The 13,276-nt window shown below is 44.3% G+C and overlaps 2 protein-coding genes across 4 annotated transcripts in view; one reads left to right on the forward strand and one right to left on the reverse strand.

Annotated features, from left to right (window-relative positions):
• The window catches only part of LOC134635876 (collagen alpha-6(VI) chain-like), a 62,129-nt gene extending 54,579 nt beyond the window's left edge, over positions 1 to 7,550 (forward strand). Inside the window, exons 36-40 of one of the 2 annotated variants that reach the window (XM_063485512.1) lie at positions 2,148 to 2,789; positions 2,863 to 2,947; positions 4,061 to 4,206; positions 5,187 to 5,234; positions 6,728 to 7,550. In XM_063485512.1, the coding sequence (XP_063341582.1) occupies positions 2,148 to 2,789; positions 2,863 to 2,947; positions 4,061 to 4,206; positions 5,187 to 5,234; positions 6,728 to 6,903 (1,097 nt within the window). In that variant the 3' untranslated portion in view covers positions 6,904 to 7,550. The remainder of the gene's footprint in view (positions 1 to 2,147; positions 2,790 to 2,862; positions 2,948 to 4,060; positions 4,207 to 5,186; positions 5,235 to 6,727) is intronic. The other variant, XM_063485513.1, reaches the window with a different exon arrangement.
• The window catches only part of rpp25l (ribonuclease P/MRP 25 subunit-like), a 110,609-nt gene that overhangs the window by 61,297 nt on the left and 36,036 nt on the right, over positions 1 to 13,276 (reverse strand). The window lies entirely within an intron of this gene.

The raw sequence follows: 13,276 nt of genomic DNA on the forward strand, positions 1-13,276 counted from the left end.
GTGGGCAGCCCATGTCAGGTCTGAGGAGATGTGGACGCCAAGATACTTAAAGGACTGCACCCTCTCTACTGGAGCTCCATTAATGATAATGGGCTTGTAGTCTCTGTGCTGACTCCTTCTGAAGTCCACCACCAGCTCCTTGGTCTTGCCGACGTTCAGCTGGAGGTGGTTGTCCTGGCACCATGATGCCAGATTCTTCACTTCGTCCATGTAGGCCGCCTCATCGCTGTTGGAGATGGCGCCCAACACCACTGTGTCGTCAGCAAACTTCACAATGGTGTTGGAGCCGTGGGTGGCCACACAGTCTGAAGTGTAGAGGGAGTAGAGCAGTGGCGAGAGGACACACCCCTGTGGTGCTCCTGTGTTGATGGTGATGCTGTCGGAGACACACCTACCCACCCTCACCACCTGAGTTCTGCCAGTGAGGAAGTCCAACACCCACGCACACAGACGGCTGTTGAGTCCCAGATCCCTCAGCTTTGTGAACAGTCTGCTGGGCACTATTGTGTTAAACGCTGAACTGTAATCAACAAACAGCATTCTCACATAGTTACCCTGTTTCTTGTCCACGTGGCTGAGGGTGGTGTGCAGGACGTGGGCGATGGCGTCCTCAGTGGATCTGTTGGGTCGGTAGGCGAACTGGAGCGGATCTGTGGTGTCTGGGATGGAGGAGGAGATGATGTTCTTCAGCAGCCTCTCAAACACCTTCATTACTACCGAGGTCAGCGCAACTGGCCGGTAATCGTTCAGGGATGAGGGTTTGCTGTTCTTGGGCACCGGGATGATGGTGGATCTTTTGAAGCATGTGGGGACCACAGACTTCGCCAGGGACTCGTTGAAGATGTAAGTGAACACACCTGCTAGCTGGTCAGCACAGCAGCGCAGCAGACGGCCGGTGATGCCGTCTGGCCCCGCCGCTTTCCTTGTGTTCACTCTCCTCAATGCCGCTCGGACGTCATGCTCCGCGATGCTGGTCACCGGTCTCTCGCTGATGACGTCACTGTCCTCGGTAGTCAGACGGTAGATGGCATTAGCCGCCTGGCTAACCTCGAAACGGGCGTAGAACTGGTTCAGCTCATTGGTGAATGCAGAGTCGGCGTTGATGGGCGCAGTGTCCCTGGGTTTGTAGTCCGTAATGGTGCATAGTCCGTGCCACATACTCCGTGTGTCGCCCTGGAGGAAGCGGGACTCCACACGCTCCCGGTACCGGCATTTAGCATCTCTCACCGCGCGCCGCACGCCGTATGAGGCCGCTTTGTAGGCGCTCATATCGCCAGTGGCGAGACCCGCGTTGTAGGTGGCGGTCCTGGCGTTTACTGCAGCGCGGATCGATCTGTCCATCCACGGTTTCTGGTTTGGGAATGTGGTGACTCTCGCAGTGGGGATAATCTCCTCCGCTAGCATATTGACGAAGCATACTGCTACTTCCGTAAACTCGTTGATGTCGACTGCGCATGCTCTGAACATGTCCCAGTCGACGTCGTCGAGTGCGTCCGGTAGCGTAGGGTAACATGAAAACCTTTGGTTTTGTTCGACACATGTGTGTTCTCCCCAGTGGTAGTAAACACATGTGTGTTCTCCCCAGTGGTAGTAAACACATGTGTGTTCTCCCCAGTGGTAGTAAACACATCAAAATAAGTCTGAACGAGTCTCACAGACCTGAATGTGCACTTGAAGACATTTTTGATTCTAACTCGTTGGATCTGCTGCTCACCTCAAACAAGCTGACGCAGTTTTACGGCTTTCCCTGCTGATTAAAACCTCCCTGTTCATACTGCACAAAGTCATTAAGCAACAACAAATGAAAAGTTTTTATACGACTGCAGTTACAAACAAAACTTCCAGAACTTTTTCTCTAATTTCACACATTTCTTTCTTTGTTCATTGTGTAGAAAAACAGTCAAATATTTAACTTCTGTACACTGACAGAGACTTTGGTTGATACACAACTTTAGGCCTTTAGGGGTCTAATCCTTCCCTGGATTAAAAACGGTTATCAGACTTTTTTGTTTCAGTTTTGGTAATACATGAGAGAAATCACTGTTTACAATGAAATTAACGTGTTTTTTGTCAGACTATAAATACACGAGCAGCGTGGACAAAAGGATGAATGAAGGTGTTTTCAGTGGCTGCTGCTGTCTCTGCAGACCCCTGCAGGCGTGCAGAGGAGTGCGCCTTCATCCAGGAACCAGTGCCGCCTCAGCAGGCGGATGTGGACCTGGTCATGGTGCTGGACAGCTCCAGGGAGATCCAGGCTGATGAATACGCCGGTGCCCTTCAGCTGCTGAGCTCTGTGGTGGAGCAGCTGGCCGTGAGTCCACAGCCCCGCCGAGCCGGCCGCCAGGCCCGAGTGGCTCTGGTCCAACAGAGCACCAAGGTGGAGTTCGGCCTGCAGACCTACCAGAACGCTGGAGACATGAAGACGTACATGATGCAGAACATGAAGCAGCAGGGCGGCTCTTTGGCGCTGGGACAGATGCTGGACTACACCCTGAGGGAGGTGCTGCTGAAGGCCGGCCAGCCGCGCAGCAAGAGGGCCGTCCTGACTGTGGTGGGCACCAAGACGGCCTACAGGGACCAGGCCAAGCTGCGCTACATCTCCCAGAAGGCCCAGTGTGAGGGGGTGGCGCTGTTTGTGGTGGCGGTGGGTGGTCGCTACAAACGGACGGAGGTGGAGGAGCTGGCCAGCGCGCCCATACAGCAGCACCTGATCAGATTCAACAGGCTGAAGGCCGACGAGCAGGGCTACGCCCAGCGCTTCATCAGAGTCTTCCTCTCCGCCCTCAACAGTAAGAGCACGCTCAGATCTCCCTATTGTCTGTAACCAGACACACACTGATGGGTTGTTCGGGTTTATTTCAGAGGGACTCAACACTTATCCTCCACCCGAATTTAAACTGACCTGCAGCCAGCTGTCAGAGCCAGACGACACTCTGGACACTAACAGGTAACACTTTCCACAGACTCACACAGCTTTGTCATCAACAACACATCTGTGTAGCTCACACAAACACACCTTAAAGCAGATAACCCATAAGCTGGAGACAATGTCATCTCTTACTGTCTGGCACTAATTAACTGGAATAAGTTTCTCTTATTGCTCCATGAACTTCTTCACAAATAAATTTTAATCATTAGAGAAAAAATTACCAATAATCATCCCACAGATGTAATATTATCTACAGCTACTTTTAGTACCATTGATATTCATTTAGACTCTTTTTCTCCAATTGATCTTTCTGAGTTAACTTCAATAATTACTTCCTCCAAACCATCAACGTGTCTTTTAGACCCCATTCCTACAAAACTGCTCAAAGAAGTCCTGCCATTAATTAATGCTTCAATCTTAAATATGATCAACCTATCTCTAATAATCAGCTATGTACCACAGGCCTTCAAGCTGGCTGTAGTTAAACCTTTACTTAAAAAGCATCTCTAGACCCAGCTGTCTTAGCTAATTATAGGCCAATCTCCAACCTTCCTTTCATATCAAACATCCTTGAAAGAGTAGTTGTCAAACAGCTAACAGATCATCTGCAGAGGAATGGCTTATTTGAAGAGTTTCAGTCAGGTTTCAGAGCTCATCACAGCACAGAAACAGCTTTAGTGAAGGTTACAAATGATCTTCTTATGGCCTCTGACAGTGGACTCATCTCTGTGCTTGTCCTGCTAGACCTCAGTGCAGCGTTCCATACTGTTGACCATAATATCCTATTAGAGCGATTAGAGCACGCTGTAGGTATTACAGGTACTGCACTGCAGTGGTTTGTATCATATCTATCTAATAGACTCCAGTGTGTTTTTATGGCCCCGCCCCTCCCTGAGCCTGGTTCTGCTGGAGGTTTCTTCCTGTTAAAAGTCAGTTTTTCGTTCCCACTGTTGCCAAGTTCTTGCTCATATGACGTCGTCTGATTGTTGGGTTTTCTCTGTAGTGTTTCTATGCCTTGAAATATGAAGCACATAAATGTTAGTAAACAGCAGTTACGGAGCAGCAATAATTAAACGTGTTATTCAGAAAGCTATTGTGATGGCTCAGCGAGTGCCGCTGCTCTATGTCCAGTCAGGGCTCAGCAGACTGGGAGCTGGAGATTTCTGATCAGCCGAGAAACTGGTTCCAGGAGCAGACAGGAATCATGGCAAGAAACCTGAGCGTCATCAACACTCTGAACAAAAGACAGAGTTCACTTTCAGGAGCTGACCTCACAGGTAGCGCACTCACACGTGTGCACACACACACACACACACACATAAACACACACACACACACACATAAACACACATGGCACGTTGTTTATCTGAGATGCTAATTAAAGCTCAGTAACATTCAAAAACATTTTGGAAAGAAAAGCGTCTGCATTTCTTTAAGTTTCTTGAAGACGTTTCATCTGAGAAGCTTCTTCAGTTCTCAGAGCGACTGGTGGAGAGTCCCAGATCTTTAAGCCCTGTGGGAGGGGCCCTACGAGGGTCGTGGACCCCCTATTGATCCTCTGCCTGGGTGTGAAAATGGGTGGGGGTCACAATCAACCAAGATGTTGGGTGAACCCACACATGTAAAGAAAGCTCTTAAAACATGCGGTTATCCTAACTGGGCTTTCATCAAATCAGCAAAGAGGCTGATTTCCTGAGGTCAGAAGACCCAGGATGTGATTGGGTGTTAAGGCATCTGGGAATGAAATCACATGATAGGGTGGGGTTAGTTTTCACACCGAGTTCACCCGAACCCTTGGCTGATTGTGATCTGCGCCTGTTGTCATACCTCGGCTCGTGTGATTAGGTAGAGGATCATTAGGGGGTCCATTGTCCCCGCTTAGGCCGGGGCTTAAATCTGGGACTCTCCACCAGTTGCTCTAAGAACTGAAGAAGCTTAAACGTCTTCAAGCAACTTAAAGAAGTCCAGAAGCTTTTCTTTCCAAGCTGAGACCTGATGACTGAGAACCTTCACAGACATGTTTCCAATTAGTTAAAAACAAACAGATTTAAACTACATTAAGTCGTCAGTGAGTCCACATCATTACAAGCACACACTCGGATCGCTGGCCTGTTTATGGCTGTCTGGGTTGCTGTTTATTTCTCCCCTGTGGGTGTAACTCAGCCTGTGGTGTTGTAAAGTGCTCTAATGAAACCTGCTTCACTGAAGCTCTGCAGCTTTAGCTCACACTCCTGGCTGACTGTTTGGTCTCTGACAGATGTGAACGTGGAGCCGACGAAGCAGCTGGACAGCTTTGTGTCCACAGGTGAGCATCCACCTGCTCTCAGTCACGCTGTCCTTTCTCCTCTTCGCTACGATGACGGGAAGAACGCTGAGTTTGAGGAACGCAGATGATCTCAGTGACATCACACCTACAGTCTGCAATCATCAAATAGGGAGAAATCAACAAAAACATGAGCCATAAATATTCAGCTTACTTCAGTTTAACCAGCCAAGAACTGAGGGAGAAAGTGTTTTAGTCGGGAAGCTCAAACAGGTCAAAAGATAGAGACTAAAATCAATTCCCCTTCAGAGGACATAAATGAGTGTGCTGGGTCTCAGGAGGTTACAGTGGTATTAGTAAGAAGCACAGCTGCACTTTGCAGCTCCATACATAAATTATGCCCAGTGTCCTGCTAGCCTACCGTGTTAGCCTCTGAGGACAACGACTGATATTTTCCAGCCTTCAGGGCTCAGACTTCCTGTTCAGTCCACTATTCATTGTTTATGCATTTAATAATAGTCTGGAAAAATCGAATAAAACACCCTGGAAAAGAACGCCCAGCAGCGGCTGCACTTCCTCCTGAGGAGGAATAACATGGAGCAGGAGCTGCTCCTCTACCCTCCTCAGTGGAGAGCGTGCTCTCCTCCTGCCAGGTGTTTGTATCAGGGGCCACGACTGAGAGCAGGAAGGGTGCACTGAGGGTCGTTAACACCACCCAAAAAATCACTGGCTGCCCTCTGACACACCTGGAGGCCATCGCCAGATCCTCCTGTCTCAGCTAAACCAGGGCCATCACAGGTGACCCCGCCCACCACCTGTTTGACCCACTGCTCTCTGGTCTGCGCCTCAGGTCAGTCAGGTGCCACACCTCCAGACTCAACTGAAGTGTAGTTTAATGGTGTTAGTTCTTTTTTTAGCTTGTAGTTCTAAATTGGAAGATTATTGTGATCTTGAAATATAAAAATAAAATCACATGTTAGTATTCTTCATCGCTCAAAATAAGCGTCACACTCGCCGTACCCGCCGAAACGCCGTGCATTTATCTGGACTGTCTGCTATTTATTCCTAAAGCCTTTTACTATTTATATATTTTGTTTCTCCGTTGCAGAGCACCCATAATTTTGTACATGTACACTGACACAGACCTGCACTCACCCCCCACCCCCTCCAAACGCCTTCCAAGCTTGTGTCTTCCATGTTGTGAGATGTGATGATTCCTGTGCTGAGGTGTTTTTTTCTGTTCTCAAACTGATCTCCCTGTTGGAGCTCTGGGGGGAGTTATTTTTCTCCTCATCTTTCCTCATGTTGTGCCCACGCGTGGGACTAATAAAGGCTATCTTATCTTATCTTAAAGGGCTCTTCTATTCTTCTATTCTATTTTATTAAGTTTGTTTTTCTGTGAGCTGATTTTGGCTCCTCGCTCCTGTCAGCGTTTCATAGAACATGAATCTAGCATCATGTTGATGGTGGAAAATGAACAGAAATATAAAGGATATTGTAACACAGGGATTTTATTGCTGTTTCACCTCTTGCAGACATCTGCTTCCTCACCAAGGATGCTGGCGACTGTGTGAATTACACCGTCAGGTGGTTCTTCGACCACAAACGTAGCGTCTGCTCTCGTTTCTGGTACAGCGGCTGCGGAGGCAACAAAAACCGCTTTGAGACGCAGGCAGAATGTGAGAGAGTTTGTCTGTCAAAGCACAGATGAGGCGCTGGGCCCCCGATCTCCACTGAGAGCAGACACAGCAGAGCGACCTCAGAGCAGCTTTGTCCACAGTGGGTTTTGTTCTGGGCATTTAAAGTGTTCCAAGACTTAAACACACAAGGAGCCGCCTTTTCTTCCACCCTGCCCATGTATGGTTAGTTTAGTTCACTCCTCTGAAACTACTTTACTGAAATGGAATAATCTTTTTTATGCCATAGGGTGCTATTTTTTATTTTTAAATACTTTAAATGCTTTCAAATTAAGAAAAGCCATCACGAGAATGTGTTAAAAAATGATTTTATGCCTAAAACCTTTATGAATTATGTTTAACAGATGCCAAAGGAAGCAGGACTGTGATACAAATTTCTACCTGACGTTGGTGCAGTGCTTTTGCAGCTGCAGCCGGGCAAAACACAAAATCTGTGAGAAAATTTAGAAACATCAAAAACTAAAGTTAAAACAACGCCAGCTCAAGAAACGCTGCCCCCTGCTGGTGAAAATTTTTAAACCTGCCTTTAAAATCCAAATATTTCCAGGGCTCGTTGGTGCCTTGAAGCAGCTCCTCTGAAACAGCTGCATGTATTTTAGTAATTCCACTGTTATTTTGTACTGTTTGTTTCTGAATAAAAGTTTCTGTTTAGATAAAAGTCCGACATGTGTCCATATCTCTGTGTGTCTCTGAACACTTGGTAGGAATTCCAAAGCATCCATTCAAAACAGTTTCTGTCATTTTCCGAAGGATTTCAGTGAAAATAACCCAAACCTGACATTAAACGCAGCACCTGATATGTTAAAGCTCATATTAAATATTCAGTGATCGTGTCGCGCGAGGTTCAATCTCTGCGTTCAGGTCAAAGACGATACTGCTGTGCTGTGTTCCGGCCTCAAGGTGGCGCTGCAATGCCTAAGAAGCAGTCAGCAGGCCCAGGCTCCCTCACTCAGTAAAAATGAATTATTAGTAAGCGCACAGCAGCGACGCTGCCCATTCTGCAGCACAGAGACGCCACACGTCTCTGCATTGAGTGACTGTTGCAGCGTGTGGCAGTGAAAGCTGCGCTGCTCTGAGCTTCATCGCTTTCTGTTAAAAACAGTCTTTTCGTACAACAGTTTTTGAACTTAACGGGTTTTCCTTTGGATAATTTATTGTACAACGAGTTACACAACAGTTACAGTATTATAGAGTCGTTTACTGGGATGCACCATCATGAAGGCTGGAGTTATCCTCCAGACTGGTATCTGATGTTTTTGTGATCACATGCTCAAAGATTTTATCACAGGTCATTTTTTATTGTGAAGAAAGATGGAAACACAAACATCACCATCAGCCTGAAATCTCATGGTTTATTTATTTGATAAGTTTAAGACTTCAAGCTCAGTAAACTGGTGTCTATTAGACAAGTTGTGGATTAAATATTCTTTGCTGAGGTCTTTAAACATTACGTTTCACTTCCAAATGTGAGCACAGAAGTAAAAACAGGTTCACAGTAGTTCACCTGAAAGGATTTCCCCCTCTGTTGGTAAAAAGCAGGTTTAATACCATGATACATAACACAGGACGATGCTGCCATGCTTCCCATCCTGGGATTCTTCAGCGTTCCTGAAACACTGACTACACTACTCGGACCCACAGAGCAAAAGTAATGATTTTATTCCACCTTATTTTATTTCCATACTACAAAGAAAAATTAGTGTGATTATTCATTTGTGTGTCTTTTTGTTTTATTGTATTCCAGCCTGTGTAAAAGAAAATCATGTGTCTTTGGGTTTGAAGGCTGTCACATGACCTTCAGCGCCAACGGTGTCACCGCTCCAGGACGGTCCGCCAGCAGTGCTACGAGCCAAAGGGAGCATCATCAGGAAGCAGGTATGTCCCTCACTTTGCACAGACTGTAAAGATGAAATGTGATGTTATTCATTAGTCTGTGAATTCCAGTTTTGAAGTCCGAGGCCGTTGCCACATTAAAAATGCACAGAAATATATTTAACCAGCGTGAAAAACTACAGGCAGACGTTGTATTACAACAGACACATAACGGCTGTGTGCAGGCAGGACAGAGAGGACCCAAACGCAGACTCATACACTGAAACATGAACTCAAAATACAGCTTTGCTGCTCAGAATGGAAAAAGGGATGCAAAACGATACTGGGAACATAACTGGGAACACTGGGAAATGCACACAACTATGAGGGAGACGCTGACATGAGTACAGAGACGGACAACGAGGAACAAACACGGAAACATGAGACCTTCACAATAAAACAGGAAACAGAGGAACACGAGACATAGAGGCAAAGACATGAGGGGAAATAAACTGAATAAACTGTGGACCTAAAACACAAATAGTAACACAACATGACAAAGGACTCAAGAAACTCCAAACACTGGGTGATATGACCGAGACCATGACCTACTGTCAGAAGAAAATTATGTTTTGATCAGTTACATGAAATGTATTCTTTATGTTTATCAGTGAAGCGCATGTCTACGTGACTTTTCACCTAATAACTTTTGACATGAACTCTTCTGTGATAAACAACTTACAGCTTCCTCTTTTTATTCTAGAACATACAGATTTAGAAAAGGGGAACCTCAGCTCTGAGTTCTGAGAATAATGTTGTTATCTTTGTACACACACACACATACACACAGAACAATCTTGTATAAATAAAGAGCGCAGACGGTGACAAAGCGCGAGTCCATGAGTGTCTCCTGTGTGAGCGCTTCTGTGACCGTCCTCGCGAGTAAAAGAAACTGCAGTGTGTTTGTGCTTTCTACCTCAGGAGTCTTGGTTAAAGAAAGAACGGCAGGGTGATTTAAAGAAATCCCCTGTCATTTAAATTGGTCCTTCGAGCCTAGCGATGGAAACAACAGACATGTTTCTGTGACTCCAATAAGGTCTGATTGCTGCATCCTGACGTCGTGGGAAAGCCAGAACCGAAGTCTGTCGACAGCCCTCTCCAGGTAGAGGTGAGAGTCCTGGGCGTAAATTCGCATCCAGGCCGGTCCTGGTCCACGACGCTGGGATCCAGATGACCTGAACAACCAGCAAAAGACGACTGAGGGTGAGAAAACACTGAATGAAGATCTAACCCGCCGCAATGGTCTAAGTTTTGCGCAACAGGTCTAACCCGCCGCAAGGGTCTAAGTAGGTCTAACCCGCCGCAAGGGTCTAAGTAGGTCTAACCCGCCGCAAGGGTTAAAAGAAATAAACACGTGAAATAGGTTGAGTTCGCCGGAAGGAACTAAGTTTAGATTGGTTTTAGAGGTAGCCGTCAAATACCTCGTGACAAATAAGGTTTAAGTTCGCCACAAGGAACTGTGTTTAGAGTGGTTTTAGAAGTGGCCGTGAAATACTTCGTGACAAATTAGCGCGCAAATGTCTATCTGTGTGTATGTATATGTGTTTTGTGTATGTGTTTTGGAAGTAAGTTGATTTTACAGCACAATACGTTGCTGAACTTCTTCCATTGTTTCTTGTTTTTATTGTTTTCTTTGTGGAAAAGAGGGACATTTTGTACGTGACTGTAAGAGACAAAGAAGCAGTTCAGACTGGGAAGAACATAATAATCCCTCGTCATATAAAAGATTAGAGATCAAAGTTTAAAAAGGGCTGGATACAGACCCAACTGAATACATATAAATACAAGAGAAATAGGTGTAATAAACAAACGGTTAAATTAAATTAGAGTTTATCTTTAACGTATTCAAACTAATAATAGGAAGGATAACAACCTGTAAATTGGTATTAACAAGTGAAATAAAATTGGGTAGACAACCATGCCCAGAATGAAAAGAATGAATGTAAGCAGATAATTCACACGAAAACATATTAAATAAAATAGAGAGATGCATAAGGTATATTAAGGCTGCGTCATTGTTCAGCCAAGGAAAGTGTGTGAAAAGGTAGATGTCTCCAGCTTGGGAGGGGGTGAAGCTGCAGATCACCCCCAGCCCTCAATGGATACATAATAAAATATAAAATGATAAACTAACTATTAGTAGTATAGTAGTATATTGTAATATACTAATAAATATTGTAATATACTATTGCTGTTATAAAAAGGAAAAACAAAACAATAATAACATTAATAATGACATACTATTAATAAGAAGTTAATAAGAAGTCATTTATGATGTGAGGTGGATAATTGTTAAAAGTAGTCTGATTCAAGCTTAAGGTTTGCTCAAACTCAGTACAATGATATATGAGATGAAGAAAATAAGGAAAATACCTAAGTGCATAGAGACACTTGACCTGCTTATAAACCTGTCATCCTAGATGAGACTTTGTTGAGATGGAGAGCAAACCTGTACTAACAACTAATAAGCCAAACCCTGTATACAACAGCTGAAGCTACAGGTTTGAGAAGCTGAATTAAATATGTGGACACTACTAAGCTGATGAGCAAGCTACACAGCAAGTTTTTTTTATTTTATTTGTTTTTCAGAGCAGAAGCTGAATGATATTAAAAGCTCACATATGTGGCTGCCTGTGAGATCAGTTTTTTCCTCACACTTCTGCTTTGTTTCTGACAGCAGCTTTTTCTTTTTCTTTTGTGTCCTGACTCATGTGTGTAAAGCAATTTGTTTTTGTTTGTTTGTTTGTTTGTTTTGTTGGTTTGAAAAACAAATTTGTGATCATACTTGTGGATCACAGTGACACATAATGATTAGGCATATGATTTACTAATGTCTAGTTTTAAAGCTGTGAGCAATGCATCCACATAGAGATTAGAAGCCTGGTGCATGATGTATATGAAGCTGCTATAGGAAGAATGGAACCTTGTGGGAAGCGTTCACAATAAGAAGTTTTTAAAAAAAGGCAAAGAAAAAAAAACAAAACAAAAACAAATCCTAACTTAGCAGTTTGAAATATGTGAGATGTGTGAGTTCTTTGAGAAAATAGAAATGACCTAAATGCCTTAAGTCAAAATGTAGTCTTGCACCTAAAAAGAAATAAAACAGAAGAAGCTTTTAGTAACTTGAAACTAGCATTACAGATGAATATAGTTTACTTAGTGACTTTAATTTTAATCTAAGCCAATTTGTCTTACCTCACACATGTGAGACAACTCTAAAATGATGGAATCTTATTGTCGCAATCACAGATTAGAATTGATAAATGATGTCAGTTGAACCCGAGCACACCTTTGGCCTCACCCGAAGAAGGTCATCTACACTGCTGTGTAACAAAACTAGATGAGGAGACAAAGCCGCGAGCTGAAATTCACTGTACACCACAAGCTGGTTCCACTGACGTTTTGTAGACGACTCAGCGTCTAAAAGTAGCCATCGGCTATGCAGTAACTACAACAGACAGAGTTGCGGAAGCGAAACTGTTGACATTCTCACACACGCAGGCCAAGATATAAATATATATACTGACAGTCAGTATGTTTTTTCAGCAGCGTTACTTTGAAAAATTTGGCAGAACAGAGGAGTGATTACATCTACTGGACATCCAGTACAGCATGCAAATCTTCTGAAAACAATATTAGGAGTGATTACATTGCCAAAACAGTTAGCATTATGTAAATGTGCTGCACATCAGAAAGATGAATCAAAAATAACTAAAGGTAACAACTTTGCAGATCAAGCAGCTAAGTTAGCCTCACAACAATCTGTAGACACATTAATGTCTGCATCCTCTATGCAAATACCACTTGATGTACTTAAAGATGAACAAATAGCCGCACCAACTACAGGAAAAAAGAAATGGTTAAAGTGTGGAGCGCAGCTAGAAAATGATCTCATGACTTGTGAAGGTAAACCGATACTCCCCAAGTCCCTGTGCAGAACAGCAGCATTAGTGACACATGGGGTGACCCATGTGTCCTCGGGGGGGTAGTCCAGGTCCTTAATACACACTTTTATACTCTAGTGATTATAGACGTATTCTCAAAATGGCCAGAGATTTATTAAGTGAAAAAAGCAGATGCAATATCAGTTGGAAAATGTTTATGCAATCATTCTGGCCTGAATGGCCTGAGTGCATAGGCCTAGTAAAATGTGGATGAAATTAATACAAGGCTCTCAAAAACTGACATCATTTGAGGTTGTTGATGGGAGACCTTTTCCACTCCCAGTGACAAGTGAACCCTTAGAAAAATCTGTCAGAGAGACAACTCTAGCAGAATGGATGGCAAAACTACTAGAAAATAAGGATATTGTTTTGAACAATAAACTGCCGTATGAATCTTCTCCAGTCTCTTGCAGGTTGAAACCAGGTGATTGGATCCTATTACGGGTGCTCCAGAGGAAAAATTGGAGTATGCCTCGCTGGGAGGGTCCATACCAAGTGTTACTGACAACACCCACAGCCTGTAAAATTGCAGAGAGACCCTCCTGGATACATCAGAGCCACTGCAAAAAGG

This window comes from Pelmatolapia mariae, linkage group LG10_11 (assembly GCF_036321145.2).
Source record: "Pelmatolapia mariae isolate MD_Pm_ZW linkage group LG10_11, Pm_UMD_F_2, whole genome shotgun sequence".
NCBI lineage: Eukaryota > Metazoa > Chordata > Actinopteri > Cichliformes > Cichlidae > Pelmatolapia > Pelmatolapia mariae.